The sequence below is a fragment of the Puma concolor genome, chromosome A1 (assembly GCF_028749965.1).
Source record: "Puma concolor isolate L17-30 chromosome A1, mPumCon1.1.hap2, whole genome shotgun sequence".
Taxonomy (NCBI): Eukaryota; Metazoa; Chordata; class Mammalia; order Carnivora; family Felidae; genus Puma; species Puma concolor.
In genome coordinates this window covers 149,985,667-150,011,283 of record NC_141667.1, presented here as the reverse complement: position 1 = coordinate 150,011,283, position 25,617 = coordinate 149,985,667, and the positions used below count along the sequence as shown (strand labels likewise).

The window sequence follows — 25,617 nt, the reverse complement described above, 5'->3', positions numbered from 1 at the left end:
GTGTGTGTGTTTCAGAACAAAGTCAAGTTTTGGGTGACAGCAGGCTGATGCAGGCGTGTGCTGCCTTGTCCCCTGTCAGAGTCTAGATCCTTCTGTTTTTGGACCAGCATATTCCTTTCTTTCTATTCTTGATTGTCACCATTGCAACCCTGACAAGCACCTGACAGCCTTGGTACTGGAGGTTGCAAGAATGACAAGATTGAGTGACAGCCTCGGTCCCCCATCACACATGCGTGGGAGCCTGCTGCTTGCTACAGCCTGCGGCTCCCACTGAAGAAGCCAGTGAAGACAGGGGGCTGGGTGCCTTGTTTTCCAGGGAGACCCCAGCTCTGAGAGTGTCAGTGTTTTAAACACTTTAAAATTCAGAGTAACAGGGACACCTGGGTGGCTCAGTCGGTTGGGCATCTGACTTTGGCTCAGGTCACAATCTCATGGTTTGTGAGTTCGAGCCCCACATCAGACTCTGCTGCCACCACAGAGCTCGCTTTGGATCCTCTGTTCCTTTCTCTCTCACTGTCCTTCCCCTGCTCCCTCTCTCTCTCTCTCTCAAAAAAAAAAGTATTAAAAAATTAAAAACATTAAATTAGGGGCACCTGGGTGGCACAGTCAATTAAGTGTCTGACTCTTTGTCTCGGCTCAGGTCATGATCTCACAGTTCGTGAGTTCAAGCTCCGCATCAGGCTTTGCGCTAATGGCATGGAGCCTGCTTGGAATTCTGTCTCTCCTTCTCTCTGCCCTGTTCCCACTTTTGTGTGCTCGTGCTCTCTCTCTCAAGATGAATAAGTAAACTTAAAAAAATTTAAAAAAACCACAAAATTCAAAGTAACAGAGGATATCTGTTAAGTCTTTGGATTCTTATAATTTTTTTTTAACGCCTAATGTCTATTTCTAGTGACTACTTCATCATAAACCAAACAGCAAAGGAACAGCCATAGAAGAAGGAAGGGGTAGGGCAGGCATCTTATAATTCACCAAGTTCTGAGGACCAGCCAGTGGATTTGATGACTGAAGCGCTACCAGGTTCCAGGCCGCTGCAGTAGAGCCCTCCCTGTGATCCTCCCTCCTGGCTAGGTTGTGCAGATGGTCACGGAGTTCAAGAACAGAGTGGGTTTGGGGCAAGAGCCAGTGTCGGGGGGCCAGCCCTGTGAAGGGACACCAAGCTGGACAGACACAAGTGGGATCTTGATGGAGTGCCCTTCAGGGACTTCTTTAATATTTATTAAGTGGGGAGAGGAAACAGATTCTTATTGAGAATTACATGTAGAAACAGATACACGTGCCCCTGGCAGCAGGAAAATCAAAGTCCTGGGGGGAAAAAGCTCAGCAAAACGTAGCCCACGTTCTGTACCTTGTTCTCTTGTCAATTTTCTTTTGCAGGTTTCTAGACAGATCATTCCTGGGATGCATACTAAGATGCTTGAAATTCAGGCAATAAAAGAAACCCCACTTTCTTTCTGAAGAGCCCCCACCAAGCGTGTCCCAGCCAGTGGTGGGGAGGAGTGACCAAATGTTGGTCTCGGGTGGCCATCCACTGATCCTGGGGTGGCAGTGCTGGTCTTGAGGTGGGCAGTCTGCAGTCTCAGGGTGACCAGATGCTGGTCTGGGGGTGGTCATCCATTGGTCTCACATGGTCAGCCTCTGGATTCTGTGGGGTCATGTGCTGATCTTGGGGCAGGTGTCTGCCTGCTCCATTTGTGAGCACTGTCAGTTAGAAGTCTCTGGTTTCACGAGGAAACCTGAGTAACCTGGCATGATGCTTCAGGTTTATCTCAGTGTGCTCTGTGCCCTTGAGATGGGCCCTTGGGAGGGTTCCTGCCAGGCAGCTGGGCCAGCTTGGGCCCTGGTCTCCTGACTGTGGCTCAGGACAGCATCAGATTCAGTGCCCTTGGGTCAGCCCAGCAGGAGGCCAGCCGGGGAGGAGAGCCCGACCCTGGCATGTAGGGAGACCCTTAACTCTTCTGAAATCTTTTAGGCCAGAGAGGGCCACTCCTCACCAGGTTGGGTTGTCACATTGGGTCCCTCTAGAATGACCCCAGGGCCATCAGGCTGTGACATAGATGGTTCCTAGTCTGGGGTGCAAGAGTCCCTCCAGAAGAGGGGGTTGCCTTGCTGTTTGCTGGTGTCTTATTGTCTTGCCCCCTAATTGCCACAATAGGTCTGGTTTGGCCCAGGGTCCCACCTGGGGAGATGCTCCCTCCACCTGGGGTCAGGGTCTGATTCCTAGACCCTATGTGTTCCCAGCAGGCTTTCCCACCCCTGGGTCTTAGTTCTCTCATTTGCAAAGCAAGCAGGTGGATGACATCAGTTGGGTCGCAGAGCACCGTCAGCCTGTGCTCCGGTTCTGTGTCCCAGGCTATATCTGCTCCTGCAACAACCATGTGATGGGGAGGGATGATCAACTCTGTTTACAGGCAATTCATTGGAGGCTCAGGGAGCCTTAGCACCTTGGCTGAGGTCACCTGGTCAGGCAGAAACAGAGCTGGGAACCCAGAACGCTGACTCTGGACTGCATGGCTAGTTCCCACATGTACTTGAATGGGTTCTTTGATAAGATGGGTTTGAGACACCAGTCTGCCCCCAAACCACAAACGTGGGAGGTGTCAGTGGCACTGTAGAGGAAGGAACTCTTGCTGTTGTCCAGTCACCCACAAGGCAGTTGGAAGGGGATGGCCCATGATGTCCCCGCTTTTCCTGTGTCTCAGAGGACATGCCCCACTGTTGGGGGTCATTTATTCACTCATCCACAAGCATTTGCTCACTCCCTGCCTGGCCTGATGGGACCCTGGGACCCGGGAATGAGTCAGAGTGTAGGGCCTGCAGAGTTCTCACAGGCCTGTCCTCCCCTCACTCCTCCCACAGACTGGTGACCTTGGCACCCTGGTCTTGGCCCCCATAGCTCTGGCTCCTACCCTTCCTTTGCATCTTAGACCCCTTCCCCAGAAGACCGAGATGCTGCAAACCCATGTCTTTGGGGGGGCTGCCGTGCCTGCCTCTCTCCAATCCTGTGCCCTTCAGAGAATGGCCACCCCCTTCATCCCACTGCCCACTGGGACCCTGTATTCATTTTCTGCAGCTGATGTAACAAATTACTGAGAACAAGAGAAACTTATTCTCTCACAGGTCTGGAGGCCAAGGTCAGGGTGGTGGCAGGGCCACATTCTCCCTGGAGGCTGGAGAGGAGAATGCGAGGGGACTCCTGGCCAGTGCCAGCTAAGCTGGTGTGTTAGATGGGCAGCCGGAAATGCCAGCTTTTCTGATGTTTTGAGAGAATTTGAAAATCTGGTCATTTATGTGAAATCCTCTGATTCTTAAGTTGGAGCAACTAATTTAAGCTTTTAAGAAGCTCAGAGTGAGGTCACCAAGTTGGCAGAGTAGGGGATTCAGCCTCCATCCCCCAAAGAAGATGAATAATTAGGCAACTATCCACCAACAAAAACATCTCCGGGAAAACTCAGGAGTCCACTTAAACTTCAGCAACACAGTAGAACAAAAACCCTGAGAAAAATGGCACGAGAAGAAAAGGAAGGCAGCTTCATTTTGTCTGTATCACCCCGTCCCCCAGGCTAGCGCTGCTCTGTGCCAAGAGGGAACTTCCCCAGCATGAGTTTCCCACACCGGGAAAGGGAGAGTGGGGTGTGCGACCAGCTTCCCTAGCCTCTCAGTGAACAAAGGACCCACTCTGTGTCACCCCATCCAGAAACCAGTGAAGCTGAGAGGTATAGAGATGGCTAGGAACAAAGAAGAAGGACAAGAATTACCAGCATTAGGAATGACCATGGTTCCCCGTGGTCCACTCCACAGGGGACCCCAGCAGTTTTCACTGCTGAAGAAACCAATGGTCAGCACGGCTGCTATGGACCCCTGCAGATTTTTTAAATTGATTTTTTAAAAAGTTTGTTTTTGAGAGAGAGAGAGAGAGAGAGAGAGAAGGGGAAGGGCAGAGAGAAAGGGAGAGAGAGAATCCCAAGCAGGCTCCATGCTGTCAACGTGGAGCCCAGCGCCAGGGCTCGATCCCACAAACTGTGAGATCACGACCTGAGCCAAAATCAAGAGTCGGATGCTTAACCAACTGAGCCACCCAGGTGCCTCTAGAGCCCTGCAGATTTTACCACTGAGTTTTCATCCCACACGCTTTCACACTCACAGACACTAGCTGCTTGAGTCCCTCCTGCTCCCTCTTCCCACACCCTCCCCCCAAGCCTGGGATCTGCATCAGCACCTTCCCTGGCCTCTGTGGCTGCACGAGTGCAGAACACCAGCCTAGACCCCTGTGGCTGACCCCCACTGCTGTGTATACACAGGGCTAACCCCTTCAGCTGTACACATGCATACTGCTGACCTGACTCTTGTCACCAACCTCCACTGCCATGTGTGTGCCTGTGGTGAGACCCTGCCACTATGGGAGTGCACAGTGACAGCTAGGTCACTGGTAACTGTTAGTGTGTCTGTGGTTGGCTTTGGTTCTTACTGCTGGTCCTGGCTCTTGTCACAAGTATATATGAAACAAGACCCTGGCACTCCACAGGCACCTGCAGCTGATCCCCATAGCTGAGTATGTGCATACCACCAGGTCTGGCCACCACCACTGCCTGCCCTGATCCCTAGCCACTAGACCTGAAGGCGCCACTGAAGACCTCAAGAGTGCTTGTAGCCACTGAAGACTCCCATAGTGCTTTCCAGGGACCATGAACTTGTCAATGTTGTGGATTCTAGCATCCTAAGCCAATGAAACATTATGTCTTCCCTACCCACCCTGCCCCCACCCAGACCCAGAACCACCACACATCCCCTGCAGTTGGTGCCCTGCTTTTGCCCACCAGATCTGGGGGCCAGATGTCAACAGCATGACCCGGTGTGCTCCCACCTGCAGATGAAGGTCTTCCCTTACTGAAGTCAGCTTATAAAGTCTGGAAATGCACAGAAACCTATGCAAGGCTACAGGGATTATGAGGAATCAGAGACTTCCAGCAACTGATCCGAAAGAAATGGAGATACATGAATTGCCTGATAAAGAATTCGAAATAATCATTCTAAGTTTCCTCAGAGAGCTTAAGAGAGCTAGGAAAACAACACAAGAACAAAATGAAAAGTTTAACAAAGATAAAACATAAAAAAGAACCAAACAGAAATATTGGGGTTTAAAAACAGAGTGATTGGAGTGCAGAATTCAATAGAGAGTGTCAACATCAGATTGGACCACGTAGAAGAGACAGTCAGTGAGGTAGAAGGCAGATCATGTGAAATTATCCAGTCAGAGGAGCGAGAGTATGAAAAGGAATGGAGGAAGGCCATTGAGCTTATGGGTCACTAGTAAGAGACACAATCTATGCATTATTGGAGTTCCAGAAAGAGAAGACAGGGAGAAAGGGGCAGAGAGTTTATTTAAAGAAATACTGGCTGAGAACTTCCTAAACCCGGGGAGAGACTTGGAATCCAAGTTCATGAAAATCACCCCCAAATTTCTATCTAGAAAGATCTTCTCCAGGACACATTATAGTAAACCATCTAAAGTCAAAGACAAAGAGATCCTTTCAAATGCAGCAAGAGAAAAAATTTCTCTCTTACCAGAGACCCCCCACCCCATAAAGCTCTCAGTGGATTTCTCAGCAGATACCTTGCTGGCCAGAAAAGATGGGGAGGATATATTCAAGGTGCTGAAAAAAAAAAAAAAAGAAAAACTATCAACAAAGAAAACTTTATCTTGCCAAGTTGTCCTTCAGAAATGAAGACATGATAAAGACTTTACCAACCAAACAAAAGCTGAGGAAAGCTCATCACACTAGACCTACTTTACAAGAAATACTGAGGGGTGCCTGGATGGCTCAGTTGGTTAAGCATCTGACTCTTGATTTTGGCTCAGGTCATGATCTCATCATTGTGAGTGAGATTGAGCCCTGCATCTGCACTGTCAGCAAAGAGCCTGCTTGGGATTCTCTCTCCCCCTCACCTGCGCATCCACATGTACATGTGCATGCACATGCTCTCTCTCTCTCTCAAATAAATAAACATTAAAAAAACAAATGCTGAAAGGAGTTCTTCAAGCTGAAACAAAAGGGTGCTTATTAGTAACATAAGAACATGTGAAAAAATATAACACCCCCATAAAGTATATAATCAAATTCAGAATACTTTAATACTGTAATATGGTGGTTTGTTAACCCCTTATATCTAATATAAAGGTTAAAGAATGCAAGTATCAAAAATAGCTATAGCTATAATAATTTGTCAATGAATACATGGTATGAAGAGATGTAAATTGTGACATCAGAAACATAAAATGTGGGAGTGGAAAATAAAAGGGAGAATTTTTGTGTTCAATTGAAATTAAGTTGTTATCCTTGTCTGAGGAAATCCTCAGCATCTTAGAGACTGGAAAGTGTAAGTGCTTTTTGGTGAATGCAGTAACCTAACTTCTTCCCAGCCTGCTGTCCTGGACCTGAGCTGCAGCCTCCAGCCCTGCCATCCCTCCTGCGGACTGGATCCCCCTACAGCCATTTCTGTTCTAATGGAGTGTTGTACAGCCTTTAGCCCATGGGAAATCTTTGTAGTAAGAAACCAAGGACCTGTTTTCCATCCGACATGTGTGAATGCCTTACCCCCCTTTATTCTACATTAAGTCCTAGTTCAGGTTCTTTGAGAATGAGCAGGGAAGGGGCAGAGAATCCCAAGCGGACTGTGCTCTGGCAGGTCAGCCCAATGCAGAGGATCATTGAGCTGAAACTGAGAGTCCACATGCTTGACTGACTCAGCCACCCAGGCACCCTAGTCCTATTTTAGCCTTACATCTCCAAATGGTGAAACATTTCAATAAAATAACAATGATTTTGAAAAAAAAAAAGAAACTAAGATGTTATCAACATTTATTATATCTGTAAGATGAGTAAGCCTCAGAGTAACTGCAAAACAAAAACCTATGGGAGATGCACACAAGATAAAGAGAAGAGAATCAAAGTATACCACTGTAAAAAATCATCAACTCACAAAAGAAGACAGCAAGAGAGGAAGAAAGGAACAAAGGAACTATAAAACAGAAAACAATTAAGATGGCTTTGGTGAGTCTTTAACTATCAATAATTACTTTAAATGTAAATGGGTTAAATTCTCCAATCAAAAGTCTTAGAGTGACTGATTGGATTGAAAAAAAAGGAAGACCCAACTATATGCTGCCTACGAGAGACTTACTTCAGCTTTAAGGACACACTTAGCCTTAAAGTGGAGGGATGATAAAAGATATTCCATGAAAATGAAAACAGAACAGAGCAGGGGTAGCTATACTTATAATAGATAAAATAGAGTTAAGTCAAAAACTGTAACAAGAGAAAAAGAAGGTCATTATACAGTTGTAAAGTGGTCATCAAGAGAATATAAGAAGTATAAATGTATATATACACTCAACATCAGAGCACCTAAATGTAATAAATCAAATACTAATAGATCTGAAGGGAGAGATAGACAACAATACAATAATAGTAGCCCCACTTTCAATAGTGGATAGATCATTCAGACAGAAAATCAATAAGGAAACATTGGACTTGAACCATACTTTAGACCAAATGGACTTAACATGTATACAGAACATTCCATCCAATAACAGCAGAATACATATTCTTCTTGAGTGCACATGGAACAATCTCCAGGACAGATGACATGTTAGGGTGGAGAACAAATCTTAGCAAATGTAAATCATACCAAGTAACTTTTCTGATTACAGTGGTATGAAACTAGAAATCAACAACAGGAGGAAAACTGGAAAATTCACAAATATGCAGAAACTAAACAACGCATTCTTGAACAACCAGTGGGTCAGAGAAGAAATCAAAAAGGAAATAAGGAAAGTATCTTGAAACAAACAAAAATGGAAACACAACATACCAGAACTTATGTGATACTGCAAAAGCAGTTCTAAGAAGGAAGTTTATTTTATTTTTGTTTTTTGTTTTTTATTTTTTTCAATATATGAAGTTTATTGTCAAATTGGTTTCCATACAACACCCAGTGCTCATCCCAAAAGGTGGCCTCCTCAATACCCATCACCCACCCTCCCCTCCCTCCCACCCCCCATCAACCCTCAGTTTGTTCTCAGTTTTTAAGAGTCTCTTATGCTTTGGTTCTCTTCCACTCTAACTTCTTTTTTTTTTCCTTAAGAAGGAAGTTTATAGTGATAAATACCTACAATAAAAAAGATTTCAAATAAACAGCCTAACTTTACACCTCAAGGAACTTGGAAAAGAAAAACAAACTAAGCCCAGAGTTAGCTGAAGGAAGGAGATAACAAAGATCATTTCAGGACTAAATGAAGTAGAGAATAGAAAAACAATAAAAAGGTGAAAAAAAACAAATAAAGATGTAAATAAAATTTAAAAAGATATTATAACCAATATCACAGAAATATGAAGGATCATAAGAGAATACTATGAACAAGTATACAACAACATATTAGACAACCTTGAAGAAGTGGATACATTCCTAGAATCATATAATCTACCAAGACTGAATTAGGAAGAAATAGAAAGTCTAAACAGACCAGTAATGAGAAGGAGATTGGACCCATAATCAAAAATATTTCCAGACAAAGAAAAGTCCCAGAGTAGATGATTTCACAACTAAATTCTGCCAAACATTTCAAGATGAACTAATGCCAGTCCTTCTCAAACTCTTCCAAAAAATTGTGGAAGAAAGAACACTCCCAAACTCATTTTATAATGCCCAAACCAGAAAAGGATGCTACAAGAAAAGAAAACTATAGGCCAATATCCCAGGTGAACATAGATGCAAAAATTCTCAACAAAATACTAGCAAACCAAATTCAATAGCACATTAAAAGGATCATGCATATTATCAGGTAGGATTTATCCCTGGGATGCAAGGTTGTTTCAACATATGCAAATCAATAAATGTGATACACCAGCTTAACAGAATGAAAAGCAAAATTCATATGATCATTCCAATAGATGCAGAAGAAGCATTAGACAAAATTCAACTTCCTTTCATGATAAAACTCTCAACAAATTGGGTGTAGAAGGAACATAGCTCAACATAATAAAGGTTGTATGTGACAAACCCACAGCTATTATCATACTCAATAGTGAAATGTTAAATGCTTTCCTGCTAAGATCATGAACAAGACAGGGATGCCCACTCTCACCACTCCAGTTCAACTTAGTACTGGAACAATTTTTTTAAGCTTATTTACTATTTAGTAATCTCTACGCCCAATGTGGGATTTGAACTCCTGACCTCAGGAACAAGAGTTGTATGCTCTTCTAACTGAGCCAGCCAGGTGCCCCAGTAGTGAGACTTCTAACCAGAATAGTCAGGCAAGATAAAGAAATAAAAGGCATCCAGATAGGAAGGGAAGAAGTAAAATTGTCTCTATTTTCTGGTTACATGATCTTATATACAGAAAATCCTAAAGACTCCATCAGAAAACTGTTAGATTTAATCAAATTGATTAAAGTTTCAGGATACAAAAATCAACATACAAAAATCAATTACATTTCTATATGAGAACAGTGAGCTATCTGACAAAGGAAGAAAACAATCTCATTTACAATCACATCTAAACACAACATCACATCACCCAAGGAAGTGAAAGATCTACACACACACACACACACACACACACAATGATATTGATGAAAGAAACTGAAGAAGATACAAATAAATGGGAAGATGTACTTTGTTCATGGATCAGAAGAGTTAATGATGTTAAAATGTCCATACTACACAGAGCCATGTCTAGATTCAATGGAATCTCTATCAAAATTCCAAATTCTAATAGAAAACCAATCCTAAAATTTATATAGGACCACCAAAGACCCCAAATAGCCAAACAAAAAATGGTGGAGGCATTATTCTGATTCCAAACTGCATTTCAAAGCTATAGTAATCAAAACAGTATGATACTGGCACATAGACAAATAGAACAGAATTGAGGGTCCAGAAATAATCCCACACATAACACAGTGAGTTTATATTTGGCCAAGGAGCCAAGAATACTCAATGGGGAAAGATAATCTCCTCAATAAATAGTGTTGGATAATAACATGCCAAAGAATGAAATTGGACCCCTGTCCTACACCACTCACAAAAATTAACTCGAAATTGATTAAAGACTTCAACGTAAAATCATAAAACTTGAAGAAAATATTGGAAAAAACTTCTTGACATTGGTCTTGGCAATGATTTTTTGGATATGACACCAACAGCATAAACAACAAAACCAAAAATCAGTAAGTGGGACTACATCAAACTAAAAAGCTTTTGCACAGCAAAGGAAACCATCAACAAAATGAAAAGCCAACCTGTGGAATAAGAGAAAATATTGCAAAGCAGCATGTATCAGATAAGAGGTTAATATCCAAAATACATACAGAAGTTATACAACTCAAAGCAGAAAAAAAATCTGATTAAAAAAATAGACAAAGGGCTTGCATTAGACATTTTTTTTCACAGAAGACATACAGATGGTCAATAAATACATAAAAGGTGCTCAACCTCAGGGAAATGCAAATCAAAGCCAACCATGTCGCATAACATCTGCTAGAATGGTTATCAAAAATATGAAATAACAAGTGTTGGTGAGGATGTGGAGACAGGGAGCCCTTCTGCACTGTGGGTAGGAATGTGAGCTGGTTCTGTCACTATGTCACTATGGAGATTCCTCAAAAAATTAAAAATAGAACTACTGTATGATCTAGAAGTCCCACTTGTGTGTATATATAGAGAGGAAATGCCAACAGAATATTGAAGTGATATCTGCACTCCCATATCCATTGTGTCATTATTCATGATAGGCAAGAAAGCAACCTAAATGTCCATCTGTAGATGGCAGGTTGATAAATGTGGTTTGTATATACAATGGAATATTATTCAGCCTTTATAAAGAAGGATATCCTGCTGTTTGTGACAACATGGATGAAACTGGATACTATGCTAAGTGAAATAAGCTAGATACAGAAAGACAAATGTAATCTAAAATATTCAAACTTAGGGCACCTGGGGTGGCTCAGTCAGTTGGGCATCTGACTCTTGATTTCAGCTCAGGTCATGATTTCATGGTTCATGAGATTAAGCCCCGTGTCAGGTTCTATGCTGACAGTGTGGAGCCTGCTTCAGATTCTCTCTCTCCCTCTGCCTCTCCCCTGCTCATGCTTGCTCTCAAAATAAATAAACTTAAAAAAAAATAAAATAAAATACTCAGACTTCTAACAGTGGAGTAGAATGGTGGTTGCCGGAGGCTGAAGGGAGGGGAAAATGGGAGGTGATGGTACAAAATTTTAGTTATGCAAGATAAGTTTTGGAGATCTATTATATAGCACAGTGCCTGTAGCTAACAATATTCTATCATATGCTTACAATTTGCTAAGAGGGTCAAATATCATATGAAGTGTTCTTACCATGAGAAAATGATAATAATAAAGGGGGTGGGAAGATAACTTGAAGGTGATGGATATGTTTATGCCCTTGATGGTGGTGGTTTCATGAGTGATACTTATTCCCAAACTCATTGAGTTGTATACATTAACTGTACACATCTTTTCACATGCCAATCATATTTCAGTAAAATGGTTTTAAAAAAACCACCCAGAACCCTGAATGGGTCATAAATGTGTGATCTAAAGGAAATGTATCTGCAGGTTGACACAGTGGGGCCCCCCAGTGTGAGACCACCAGTTTATGGATAATAGATTGAAAATCAAAAGCATGGAAGTTGGACGGATGGCCAAAGGGAGGGTAGGGCCCTGTGCCTGCAGTTGGGGGATCTGAACGAGGTGCTGAAGGAAGAAGGGGAGTTTGCCAGATGGCCAAGGTGAGAAGGCCTAGCTGTGAGTGCTGTATTGGAAGGAGGGGCTGTCCCGGCCACTGGTGTGAGGTGTGTGAGTTAGGGACTGGGGGTGGGGGTGGGGGTGGGGGGCAAGTGGGAAGCTGAGAGTTTTGGATGCCACAGTACAGAGCAGCCTGAATCCTGACAGGGACAGGGGTCCAGGGACGGCTTTCCAGCACGGGGAGGGGGGAGGCGGCTACAGCCGGTCTTGGGGGAGACAGCAGTCCAGTTGCTGCGGAGTCTGGGCCGGTGACTGATGTAGGTATAGGTAGGGGTAGACGGTGGGGGATGGGGACCGTGGCCAGCCTCAGAGCTGCATGCTGTGTCCGTGGCTTGCACCGCTGGGCAGCGTGCACTGTGGTCAGCGTGTGTTTCACAAGGGAAGCTGGAATAGTCCAGTTTTGAGACCCGAAATCTCATCATTTTGAGGGTCGGGTTCAGAACTTTTGAAAATACTGTTTTGGTCCAGCTGGCCATGTCTGCAGCAGATGTAGTCCCCAGTTGACAGTTTTGGCCTTTGTCTTGGATTTTGGGCTTCTGGGGGGAGGGCGTGGGGGTGACTCAGACTCACGCAGACTCACCACCCTCCAGGGCTCTGGCCTCAGTGACTAGAAGTGGAGGCTCTGGGCAGATGAGACTTCTGGGGTCACATGTGTGTACCCCCACCCCGGCCTGGGGTTCAGCCTGACACCTAGCTGGGGTGCTGGGCAGGGTCCCTCTGGTCCTATCAGTCTGGTGGGAGGTTCTTCCCTCTGGGACCCCTCCTTGGTCTGTCTGCTGTGCTCTGGGAATTTGAACCATTTCATTTTTGCCCCACAGGCTGGCCTGATCCGTATGGAAGAGGAGGAGTTCTTCATCGAGCCCTTGGAGAAGGGGCTGGCAGCTGAGGAGGCTGAGCAGGGCCGTGTGCATGTGGTGTATCGCCGGCCACCCACTCCCAGATCCCCTACTCTGGGGGGGCCACAGGCCCTGGACACAGGTAAGGCTGCTTGGTAAGCCCTGGTTGTGTCCCTGGGGACCCAGGCACCCCTTCTGCAGGCCTGGTCCCAGGCTGAGCGTGAGCTCTGCTCTCACTGACCACATGGCATGGTGGGAGTACTGGGGTGCTGGGCGGGGGGCTCTGCTGTGGCTGCACATGGGCCACAACCAGCAAGTGTCAGGGAGCCGGGGAAGCACAGACTAGGCCTGCACTTGGGCCCAAGTTCGGTGCCCATGTCTGAGCCTGTTTTTCTGAAGAAGATATCTGCTGGCCCCAGACAGCCTCTCCTTCCTTCTGTGTGGTCCACTTTCCCTGCAGTGATGATTGACTGCCCCTTCCAGGCCACTCCCAGAGAAGGGTCCTGAGCTCTCTTTAGGCCCCATTTGGACCTTGCTTCCTCTGGTAGATAGCCAGATGCCGCGAGGGGAGGGGAGGGCATGATGAAGACCCCAGAAGTGCTCCCAGCAGCTTCGGCAGCCTGTACACAGACTCAGATCATTTTTTTTCTTTCTTTTTCAACTTGGAACCAAGGTGCTCTCTGGGCCCAGGAGCATGGAAGGAGCTTCTGGATGGGCATGGTGACAGCTGCTGGCTGTAGCCCCTCAGACCCTTCAAGGAGTCTTGGCCTACCTCCAGCCCAAACCTCCCCTCTCTTCTTGGGATCTTGGGTGCTGGGTTGCAGCAAGGCCAGGTTGGGGTCTGACCATGGTCCTAGCAGGCCTCACGGTCCTCAGGGCCCCAGGGACCAGATAAGGCTGCCTTGCCTGTGCCTAGGCTAGGCTCAGCCCCCAGCCTCTGGTCCTGATGGACCCCTGGCTGCAGATGGTCAGGGCAGCTGGGCCTTAGGTCAGGCTCATCTGCATGTGTACAGAGAGCCCCGAAGGCCCTGCTGGGCCAGCCCATCCATGCTGTGATTTGCCGAGACACTCCCATCACCCGAAGCCGCCCAGGCTCATTTATTTCAGGTCTCTCTGACTGCCCAGCTTGACAGATAAATTGGGTGCAGGCTGGCAGGGCACCATTCTAATTTCAAGGAGTGGCAACAGATACCTTTGCAAAGCAATTGTTCCGTCAGGAAGCTCAGCGCTCTCTGGAGCTGATCAATACTTTGGGCGGACCCTTTTTCCCAGGTGATGAATTGCTGTCTGCCATGCCTTCTTCAGGCTCAGCCTTCCTGCCTCTTTCCTACCCATGGGCTTCTCCGCAGGGGGAGGAATGGAGAATGACCCCAGAGTGTGAGCATAAGAGTGAAAATAGGGCAGGCGAAATGCCCCGGACCAGGGATAAGGGACTATACTGGCCAGCTGTCCTTGGGCAAGTTTGGGCCTCTCTCTGTCCATTGTGATCAGAAGGGCCTGTGTCTCAGAGAGCTGAGGGCTTTCGGCTTGATGCTTCTGGGCTCTGCTCAGTCTAGGTGAGGTAGAGCCTGCAAAGAGGGGCTGTCAGGTGCTCTGGGCTCGCTCCAATTCCAGATTCCATGTGGTGCCTATCTCCTGAATGTGGCAGCCTTCCCCCTTGGCCTTGCCGGCTTTGCCTTATTTTCTGGGCTTCTGTTGGTCTTTTGGTACCTTCTGTTAAATCCGTCCTCCCTTCCCGCCACCTATTGTTAGAACTCAGGATGCAGGAAAGGAATTTCAAACTACAAACAAACCTAGAAACCAGTGGCCTTAGAAGATGCTGGGAAAAGCTGGCTTCATGGGTTGGAGGCTGAGATTGTGCTAGAAGGTGGTGGGGTGTGGTGAAGGTATTCCAGCCTGAACCTTAGACCTCAGGCCTGGGCTTTGGGCGTGTAGGCTCCAGGCTGTGGGGCTGTGGGTGGTTGGTCCAGGCCACAGGCCCAGGGTCTGGGGCCAAGTCCCCTTTCAGTCATGTCCATGCCCAGTGTCAGCACGACCCTGTGCGGGTGACTTGGTCCACCCACACAGTGAGAGTACATTTCTCACCGGATGTGCCTGATTGTTCCCACTCACTCAGGACTGAGGCCCACTCACTGGCTGGAGGGGGTCCAGACGCAAGTTATGCTGGGGCTGGGCTGAGGGCCCACGGTGAACTTAGACAGTCCAGCTTTCCATTAGCCTGGGCCTTGTCCAGGCCCATAGTGTGTGTGTGCGCGTGTGTGTGTAAGCCAGGGGATCCTTTCTTCTAGTGAATTCTGATGGGGACTCTGATATATCAGTGTGGCTGTGGCTGAAACAAGCAGGAGGTGCTGACTTGAGGCTTCCCCCCCACCTCCCTACCCTCTCCCAAGGCAACTTCCGGAAGCAGGTTTGAAGCTCCCATGATGGGCCATGCATATGATAGGTTCTCTGGGGAAGGGAAAATACCTGTTCTGGGTCTTCCAGTCTGGGGGGGGGGGGGTGGTGGCATCTGACTGGGTGTGGGGTTGGGGGTAGGGGTGCCTATTGGGGGTGGGTAGGTGTGTCCCACACAGCCCTTCCCGGGTGCTGAGACACACTGTCCTGTTTTCTCTGAGCACCTAACAGCCTTCCTGGGGTGCTCTCAGGAGGTCACCCAGCCTCAGAGAATTGTTATCACGAATAGTCTCCATCATCTGAGGTCAGTTGCTGGGCTGCAGACTACCCAGGGAAGAAGGATGGAAAGTGAAGGTGTTCACGTGTCTTGCCAGACTCAGGCCAGGGTCTGGCATGTGCTCAGAGCAGCTTAGCATATAATAGTGTTGCCTTTGGGCCCTGGAAGAGGGTATTAGGGTGAACAAAGGCTTGAGAGAGAGGAGGGGGGACCTTTTCTCTCCTGATTGCCCTACATACGTTGCAGAAGTGTTTCTGCTCAGCCCTGCTGGACCCAGGAGCCCAGAAGGGGCAGGAGGGCAGAGCTGAGGCCAGGGGGCCAGGGTGGCCTTTTGGGGACAGGTGGCGGAGGCATTTCCAGGCCTCCTCTGTGCCAGGCCTCACTCGGGAGCACCTGGCCTCATTCTCTGTCCCTGCCCTGAGCCAGCCCTGTGTCTGGGAGAGTATGTTGCTGGGGGGACTATATAACATCAGCCTTTTTGGTTTTTGTGAGCCTGTACGGGTGTGTGCATGCACTTTTGCACTTAGGCACATATGTGGATGGGGTCCCACTCTGAGTTCCGGGCCTATGCCTGAGCCCTGCCCTGACTGCCATCTGTCAACTCTGTCTGGGGCTGTGGAGGGGGAGCCAGGGCCAGCGGGTGTGGGAAGAGGAGCCCCAGTCTGGGCCGGAAGCCCTGCCTAGTACTTGAGCCGGTGACCCTGGCACGTCACTCCCTCCTACTCTCTGGCTACCGCGACATACTGCCGCCAACTGGGTCGCTTAAAACAGCTGCAGTGCGTTATCCTCTCCCAGTTCTGGAAGGCGCAAGTCCGACAGGAGTATCGTCTCTGGGCAGAAACCAAGTGTCGGCAGGGCCATGCTCCTTCTGGAGGCTGCGGGGCGATCTGCTCCTGGTCTTGTCCAGCTTCTGGTGGCTGCTGGGGTCCCTTGGCTTGTGGCCACATCACTCCAGTCTCTGCCTCTTGGTCACACTGCCTCTTCCCCTTCTGTGTGTGTGTTTAGTCTCCCTCTGCCTCCCTCTGGTAAGAGTGCATGTGATTGCATTAAGGGGCCCATCCAGATGATCCCGAAGGGTCTCCCCCCATCTCAAGGTCTGTCATCTAATCACATCTGCAAAGTCCCTTTTTGTCATATAAGGTAACATTCACAGGTCCTAGGAATCTTGGGGGCCACCAGTCAGCTTACAGAGGAAGTGAACCAGCCCTGTCGAGCAGGGCCATCTGTGCAGTGAATGGGATGCTCATCCTTAGAGGAGCAGGCACCCCTCGCTTCTTCTTGGGGCACAGTGCTCAGGCACAGCTCAGGCAGGGCCATTTCCCTCTGCCTCTGCCAGACTGTGGGGCCTGGAGAAGCTGGGCCGTTCTGTGGCCAGGCTGGCCCCAAGACCACGTGCACAAAGCTGGCCTTGCCACTGACACTAAGCGCCTGGTTGTCTGTGGGAGGCTGAAGATCCCCACAAGGTGGGAGAGATCCCTGGGTCATGAGCTGGGCATGTGGTCTCTCCGTCAGGCACATGGTGCCATTAGCAGAAAGCCCTGCCATCCCAAGACACAAGGCCAACAGGACCCAGCGTACAGTGTCAGTGAGGACAGTGGCAGAGAGTAAGAAAAACAGCAACACCCATCCTTGGCCTGACTTTCATTTCCCTCCTTTTGATATAAATGATTGACACAGGGGTGCCTGGGTGGCTCAGTCGGTTAAGTGTCCAACTTGGGCTCAGGTCATGATCTCATAGTTCACGGGTTTGAGCCCCACATCGGGCTCTGTGCTGACAGCTTGGAGCCTGGAACCTGCTTCCTATTTTGTGTCTCCCTCTGTCTCTGCCCCTCCCCTGCTCACACTCTGTCTCTCTCTCAAAAATAAACATGAAATAAGTTAAAAAAAACAAGCAATGACTGACACAGAGAATATGTCTCTACTAAAAGGCAAACAGTAGCGTGAATGTGGTGGCATGTGGCATCCAGCCATGGCCTCGTCGTGGGCACAGAGCTGACCGGAGGCCTCGTCCACAGGGGTAGCCCCTGCTTAGCTCCCCTGAGCATGACCTGGTGGAAGTGTGGCTCTGGGACAGTGATCCTCTTACTGTCAAGAGAATCCAGACATCAGAACTTTCATGTGAACTCTCATGATTTAAAAATATTGCTTCAAATTTCTAAAAAGCTCCGTATGAGCCAAATAGGACATGGCCTCCATTGGCCACCTGTGCTTATGAGATGCAGAGACGGAAGTGTCCTCTGTGCTTCTGTGGGGGGGTGCTCTGCTAGGCCCCCTGCAGTCCCGGCACATGCCCTCAGGATGGAGGAGGGGCTTCATGCCCCTGCTAGGTGGGTGGTCTCTGTCCCACAGAACTGCCCATGGACCACTGTGTCCTCCTGCCTGCTTTGCTCTAAGTCTTGGCTGAAGGAAGAGAAGTCAGACAGCTCAGTGCTCGTGACCTTGGCTGTTGCCTCCTCGGAAGCAGCCCGTGCCAAGCCTCTGCCCGCTGCTGTCAGGCTGCGGCATCCTCCCTGGCGGGCAGAGGAGGCATGCCGCCCTCGGGAGCATTCTGCCCTCCTGCTGCCAAGGAAAGCCAGCGAGAGAGCATGGACAGGGTGCTGGCACTGTGTGCTCCTCCTAGTGGCTCCTCCATGTGGCCAGCCTGCAATCTCCATCCAGTGGCCCACAGTGGTTCCTCTGCTGACCCGCTGCATATCTCCATCCATCACGGGACGTTGCCTTAAGCAAGGTAGGAGTTCCCCAGGCCTCTGAGGAGTAGGGAAGGGGCTGCCTCAGGAGTGAAGCTGGAGGTAGGAGTACAGGGCCAGGAGCCGGGGGGCCAGGCTGATGCTACGAACTGGCAGGGTCTGCAGCCTGGAATGTTCCAGAGCATGGATGGCGTCCTGCAGGCAGTGGGAGGCCTCAGTAGGAAAGGAGTCTGAGATAGTTCTGTGTCACAGCCAGCCATCTGTGGTCCAGGTTGGAGGCAGGGAGTCCAGAGTGGGGTGCAACGGAGAGAGAGTGGAGTCCTGTCAGGACAGGCCATGGATGGGAAGGCTCCACTCAATAGTAGGTAGATGACCAGGCCAATCTTGGTGATGCAGTGAGTGTGAGGCATAAGGGAGAGGCTGAGGCCTGAAAGGGGTGTGGAGGGGGCCGCTAACTTGTTGGAGGCCAGATCGGGGAGGCTTTCCTCTCTGTGGTCTGTTTCCAGAGACACATTACCACAAGCTTGGTAGCTTAAAACAATACAGGTTTATTGTCTTACAGTTGTGGAGGCCAAAAATCCAAAATAGATCTTAAGGGGCTAAAACTAAGATGTCCATAAGGTTGGTTCCCTCTGGAGCATCAATGAGGAGAATCCCTTCCTAGCCTTTCCCAGCTTCTAATGTCCACCGGCATCCCTTGGCTGCTGGGCACATCACTCTGGTCTCTGCTCCCTTGGTCACTGATTCCTCTTCTGTAGTCAGGTCTCCCTGACACTTGTGATTACATTTGTCCCATTGGGGTAATCCTACCCATTTCAGGAGCCTTAATGTGATTAAGTTAAGGGTAAGTTGAGTCCTGCTAACCATATAAGATAACACTTACAGGGTGTGGATTAGGCTGTGGACATTCTGGGGCCATGATTCAGCCTCCATGGTATCTAAATGTTAACGCCTGAGGTTCTGTCGGAGTGGGGAGAGAGGCCCTTGCCTGGCTTTGCACCCTGAACCCCAGGCCTGGCTGGTGTCTGGTGGCTTCTGTCTGTGTCCCCAACCTAGGCATCCCTGAGCCTCTTGCTGAAGCCCCACAGCCGGGTCTGGCCCTCATGGGTGGAGACCTGGGGGCTCTCATACCAGACTTGGCTTCATGCCCTGCCCAGCCAGCTCAGAGTTGCAGCTGAAAGCCTAGGGGCCTCCGAGCTTGATTCCCAGGGACCCTCATCTTCCCCTCCTCATTCCATCCCCCGGGGCTGTATCTGCAGTTCAGGGACCAGAGGAAACCCAAGGCAGTTGGCCTGGCTCCTGGAGGCATGTTTCAGAGTTGAGCGCACCCTTGGCAGCGACCTCAGTGCTCCTGCTGCTCTGCGGCCAGCCCCCCTGGACGGCTGTAGGAGATGCCAGCGTGGTGATGTGGCTTCACGCCCGAGGGGTGGGCTGGGGTGGGCGCTGGGACAGCCGGGGCTGCACATTCTTGAGGCCTGGATATTTGTCTGGGGTCAAACTTGGAAGAGCGCCCCAGAGCTGTCGGCAAGCAGGGGCTGTGCTTGTTCCCCAGGCTCTACACACGGGGGCCCTGGCCAGTGGTGGGTTATGCAGTGGAGATTTGCTAGGTGTGGCCCTCGAGACACAGTGTGACTGGCACTCTGCCTGGGTGCCGTGGACAGCCCACGTGCTCAGCTGCTTTCCTCAGACATAAATTGAGCAGTCTCTGTGTCTCGGGCCTGCTCTCCTCCCTCCCTCCCTCCTCCTGAGTTTGTGTGGAATTTTGTCCAGGGGTGGAGCCAGCCAAGTGATCGTGGCCCAGGAGAGATCTGATCTTTGCCGGAGCACCATGAACGATGATGAATGCGACTTGGAGATGGAGGCTTGGCCCTGGCCTGGGGGTGGCCCCAACTCAGGTGCAAGAGACAGTTCTCAGAGACAGGCCAGTGGTTCTCACAAGAGCCAGGCAGTTTGGTGTAGAAGTCGAGCGTATCCGCCTCATCTGTAAAATGGGTGCAATGGCACAGGGCGCATGGCACTTAAACAGCTTTGGCACGGCACCTGCTCCATCTTTGCTGTTACCCATTATTCCGATTCAGGCTGTTTGCTCAGGCTCTGTGGGTCCTCTGCCCTCACTGCCCCTTCTCCGTGGCTCTCTCTTCCACAGACACAATCAACTGCTGCTCCTTCTTTTCTTCCTTTGTATTTGTATTGCGAATGTCCCCCAGAGAGGTAACCACGCCTGGTTTCCAGATAACGCGCTGCTGGGGAGTTGAAGCTGTGTCTGCTCCAGGCGCGTCTGGAGTTTAATTAGCAAGAACAGTGTGTCTGGGTGCCGCGTTGGCTGTGGGCTCCACATGGCCTGCTCTTTGCGGGTTCCTCAGCACAGCAGACTGGGATGTTTCTGGGAGAGACGTGATGTCTCCAGGGGCAACTTAACACGTCTGTGGCGTTTGTGCTTTAGATGTGCCAGCCGGCCTGCCTGGGGTGGGAACAGCTGGGCCTGAGTCTCCATGGGGACCCTGGTGAGCCTCTCTGCACACCTCAGGTACCCCCATGGGATGACTGCGAAGGAGGCATGGGCTCCTGTGTGCTGTGTCCACACAACGAGGGGCAGAGGGCAGGGTCCTAGGACATGGACCTCTTGGGGACGTGGAGGGGCCCAATGGCAAGTGAGAAGTGCTGGGTCCTAGCATCTGGGAGATTGGGCTGCAGAGACAGCTCCAGGGGTGCCCAAATGGGACAGGAGGCCCTTTCCCAGAAGAAGAAACTGCGTTTGAACCCAGGGTCTGAACTCTGTGGATTTGTACAAGGTGGAGGCCCCTAATCCCAGGCCCTGTTTCTTCTCAGAAATCTCTGCAGGGCTGTAGACACTTCAGCTAGCTCCATGCCTGAGTGTTTTCTAGAAAAATTTCCAATTTTCCTTGACCCATTTCTCTTTGAAATTAATATTAAGCAGCACTGTGCACTTGGCCCTGAAGGAACTCTGAGCTGCGAAAAGGTCACACGATTAGATGGAAATGTTGGTGTCTGGCTCTCTCCCCCTCTCACGCTCAGGCTCCCCTCTCTCACTGTGTCTCCCCTCCTTTCTTGCACATGCACGCTTGCTCACACATGTTTGGAATTCGGGCCAGCTTCTGGGGCTGGAGCTGGGGTGTCTCTCCCAGAGCTTCTGACTTGGCTCCCTCTGTCCGGACTCAGTCTTGGGGTGTGGGCTTCATCCCATGATGTGCAGCTGGAGCACCTCCTGGGGGGATGTCCAGGCAAAGTGAGGGGTACACCTGGGACGAGGTCAGGGCTCAGGTGAGAGGTTGCACAGGATTCAGGGCCAGGGCCAGGAGGGGAACATGGCCTTGAAGCGGGGCCTGCACAAGGAGGTGGATGGCACCGACCTGGGCTGGGGATGGACCAGGTACCTGGTGATGCTCCCCAGGCACAGGGGGAGCAGTGGGAATGACAGTTGTACTCCTGAAATGACAGACTCCTGAGATGGGACACTGAGGCTTAGAAGGGGCACCTTTGTTCTCTCATTCATTCATTCATTCATTCACTCAAGACATTCTTACTGTGCACCCACCTTGTTTCTGGGCCTGGATTGGGTGCTGGGGATATATCAGGGGATAAGCCAGAGGAAGTCCCTGCTCTTTCAGAGCTCACCAGCCCGCAGGGGACACACAGGGAGCAGAGGGGTAAATCATCCAATGGAGTAAAATCCAAGAGTAGGGTAGCGTGAGAGAGGGGGGGTAAGGGAGGGAGCTACTTCAGGTGGGAGGCGAGGCAAACCTGGCTGGTGGGAAGGCCTGCCCCAAGAGGACTACTCCAGACAGAGGGGATAGCAGGTGCAGAAGCACTGGGTGCTGGGCCTGGGGAAGTGGTGAGGGCTAGGTCTGTGCAGTTTGGGTGCAAGGTGGGCCTTGTTCTCCCAGCTGTGGGAAGCCTTTGGAGGCTCTCAGTGGAGAGAGTGGGAACAGGGAGGCCTGTGAGGCGTCCTGGGTGGTCCCCCCGGCCAGTGACAGATGGTGGGCAGATGGGTTCAGGGTGTGCCTTGAGGTAGAGCTCACGGGACGTGGGTGTAAAGGGAGGGGTCAAGGGCGGCTCCTGGCTCTTGAAAGGCCTGAGGGCCCTGGAAGGTGGTGGATGGTTGTAACCCAGCTGAGGCAGGGATCCTGGCAGAGGAGAGGCAGGTCAGGTGGCCCGGCCAAATGCAGAAGCCAGAATTGGGACCCGTCCTCCCGACCTCTGGGCTACACCCCTTCCACTGCTCCTGGCTGCCCTGGTTCAGATCAGGGAGGTTTCCCGGAACAGATGGTGCCAGCCATAGGCCAAGCCCATTTGGCTTCCAGACTCTGGGGTTGGGGGCGGGGACCCCAGACACAGCCCCACAGGTAGGCAGATTCTGGGTTATAAAGCTTCTCTTGCTCCTGGGGGCAGAGGCCCTGCTCTGTGGGACAGTGTTGCTGGTCACCGTGTACTGTCCAGGGTCCCCAAGGATGTACATGTGTCCTTGCCTCTCTGACAAGCCACGTTTTTCTTTCCCACTCTGCCACTTTGGGGAGGGGCTCTGGATCTGCTAGGGTGGATGGAAGCTTGTGGGAGTGTTCAGGGCAGGCTGTCATCCAGCTGCTGTTTGAGACAGCAGTAATGCCTCTGCCTTTAGGACAGCCTCTCTTGGTATTTGGGTTTGGGACCTCCTGGCAGGGGGCCTTGGATTCCTCTCCTGTTGCTAACCCTGCTGGCCACAGACTGAGCCAGTCCTGATGCCCTGGAGCCCTGGCTCTGAGCAGCTGTTAAGAAGTACTTGCAGAGTGACTGAAATAATCATGGAGTCCAAGTGCACATGGGGCAGGGCCAGACTGGTTTCCTACTGCAGCTCCCCCCGTCTCCAAATCCTCACCAGCACAGGGGCTTCGCTGACCGATACTTTGCTGATCTGGCAGGGGAAGCAGTGCTGCTCTTTGCTTTCGTTTGTGCTTCTCTGATGGCCAGAGAGGTTGAATGATCTCCCAGAGTGTGATTGCTTTGTGTGTCTCCTCTTCCTGTTTAAGTCCTTTGCGCGTTCACTTCCTGGGGTCTTACCTATTGGGATAAGCCCTTTATCTGCTTATCGACTTTCTGTCACGTTTGATACAAGCCTCTCCCCCCAGGCTCTGGTTCCCCTTTTCTTTTCGGTTTTATTTATTTTCATTGCACAAAAGCCAGTCTTTCCAGAGCCCGGTCTGTGAGTGATTCTTCTCCTGTCCCTGGAGCTGTGTTGGTGGCTCAGGGACATGTGTTTATCGAGGCCTATGGGAGGACAGCCTCACCTATGCAGGCATTCACCAGGGCACTGCAGGCACATCATCTCTGGACTCGTGCAAAGACCCCGTAGGCTTTGTTGTGCCCACTTTACGGATGAGGAACCTGAGATAGCCACACAGCTTGTAAGTTGTGAGAGCCACAATTGAAGGCGGGCTGTCAGCCCCCACATGTGGCAGGGAGGAACAAGCTAGGACCCATGGCTGCCTGGCTTCCTGTGTGGCATCTCCTTTCCACCCTCAGAGCTCCCCACCTGAAGTCTGTCCATCTTTGGGAAGCATGCAGAAACTGAAGCCCAGTGAGGGTGTGAAGAAGTATCTCATGTCACCTGTCTTATTAGCTGCGGGGAGAATTTTCTGCTTGCTGCTGAATTCCTGGCATTGGGTAGAGTGTCTGCCACAAAGTTGGCATCTGAATATCTATGAACAGAAAATGAATGTGGCTGCCCTCGAGGCCTGGCCACACGGTCCTCATTCCTAGGGAAGCGGTTGGTTCTGGTAGGTATTTGAGGGCTTGCTACTGAAGCCCAATTTTATTACTGCAACTTATACTCCCTGTGCTGAAGATTCTTGGGTTTGTGCCGGTGGAATGTTGCCGGGGCCAAGGTTGCCCTGGGACGTCAGGTGGCCCTGGGCCTTTGCTGCTGCACTGGGGAGACTAGCTGGAGACAGCAGTGCTCTTCGGGCAGGGGAAGGCCTGCTGCACTGCCCCCAGTGTCCTCTGGCTAGCATTCACTGTGTCATTGTCTTTGAACATGAAGTGCCCTGTGGAAACCATATCCTTTGTTCGCTTACTCATTCAATCCATTCACCAGATCTTTACAGATGGCCCACGCAGGGCCCGGCAATGGGCCAGGCTCTGGGACTCTGGGAGCCAGACAGACATAGCCCCCTCACATCCTCACCCCCTACCCTCACACAGCTTGTGGTGACCCGGGAGGTCCCCAAAGGCCTGTGCAGTTAGAAATGATGGGAAATGCCATAAACTGACCACAGTGACTGGGAGGTGGAGCCACATCTGAAGTGTGGGTTGTAGTTCACTGGGAGAGGAGAGGGGCGGAGGCAGCAGGGGTGAGTGCAGTGCCCTGAGGGGAGTGCCTTTTGGAGGTGCAGTAGGAGGGGCCTGAGGGGCTGATGGGGGTGTGTCCCGTGGCCCAGTCTTAGAGGGTGGGGTGGTGCCCGGTGTTAAGTGGAGAAGCAGTGTGGCCTGGTTCCGTGGCAGGGCAGGGAGGGGGGAGGAGGAGGAACACGCAGGGAGCCCTGAGGAGGCCACTGATGTGGCCCCAGAGAGAGACTGGGGTCTGGACCCAGTTGGCTGGGGATCGGAGAGGATGCAACATGGAGCCATAGAGCTGCAGGAATGTTGGGGGTCCTGGTAGGTGATCTTCACAGTGGCCAGAGGGGAATGCTGCCCGCCAGAAAGTACCACATTCCCATCCAGGCCTGCCCCAAGGTCAGGGAGGAGCCAGAACCACAGCTCCTAGGCAGGCACCTCCCATACTCCCTGCCCCCACCTTGGCCTGCAGACCCAGCAAGGCAGCACTTGCCAGAATCCTCTCTTTGCTGGGGCCCAGGCCTGGGAGGTATCTGTGTGTCTGGGTTTTTTTTTTTTTTTTTTTTTTTTAGGCTTCTATCCAGAGCTTTCTGGACTCATGTTTGGGATGGGTTAAAACGCCATCTGCAGATTCCTCGCTGGAAGTTTCTTTGGTGATTTCGGGGTCTCCAGGGTGTGCTGCGGGGCTTGTGTTCACCCTGTATCCTCAGTGCTTTTACAGTTCACAGGATGGGGCCAGCACTGGTCAGGTGTGGGAGGACACGTGCACTTGGCAGGTGATGGAGTTAGGGCAACAAAGAGGTGAGGCACTGGGCCAGCGTGGGTGGGCTAAAGACCAAGAGCCGCCCTGAGATCCCCAGACCACAGGCACGAGTCCTCAGTGGGACACAGAAGTTCGAGATGAGCCAAGTTCAGTTAAGGTTGTTTGGGTTGGGGGGCTCAGAGGGGCTCAGGTTATAGGCAAGGAGAATGAGGGCCTGCTAGGCCCCTCCCCCCAACACAGAGCTGCAGGCTGGAGGTTGTGCCTTGGGTGTGGGAATCTGTGTCCAGTGCCAAGGTTCAGGAGGTGCAGACCCCTAGAGGGGTCAGAGCCCTCTAGGACAGAAGTTTGTGTCCCTGTGACCTTGCCCAGAGTCTTGGGTGTCCACTGAGGGTAGTGAGGGGCACAGTTCTGCAGGGTAGGGCTGGATGGGCAGCATAGGAAGAGGTGGGCTGGCATGGGGACATAGGCCACCTTGGGGTCAGTGGCAGGAGGGCTTCTGATTTCT

The 25,617-nt window shown here is 50.6% G+C and overlaps 1 protein-coding gene across 1 annotated transcript in view; it reads left to right on the top strand.

The window, feature by feature from the left end:
* ADAMTS2 (ADAM metallopeptidase with thrombospondin type 1 motif 2) overlaps nucleotides 1-25,617 on the top strand; it is a 247,565-nt gene that overhangs the window by 65,877 nt on the left and 156,071 nt on the right. Inside the window, exon 3 of the mRNA XM_025924101.2 lies at nucleotides 12,647-12,806. Coding sequence (XP_025779886.1) covers nucleotides 12,647-12,806 — 160 coding nt within the window. The remainder of the gene's footprint in view (nucleotides 1-12,646; nucleotides 12,807-25,617) is intronic.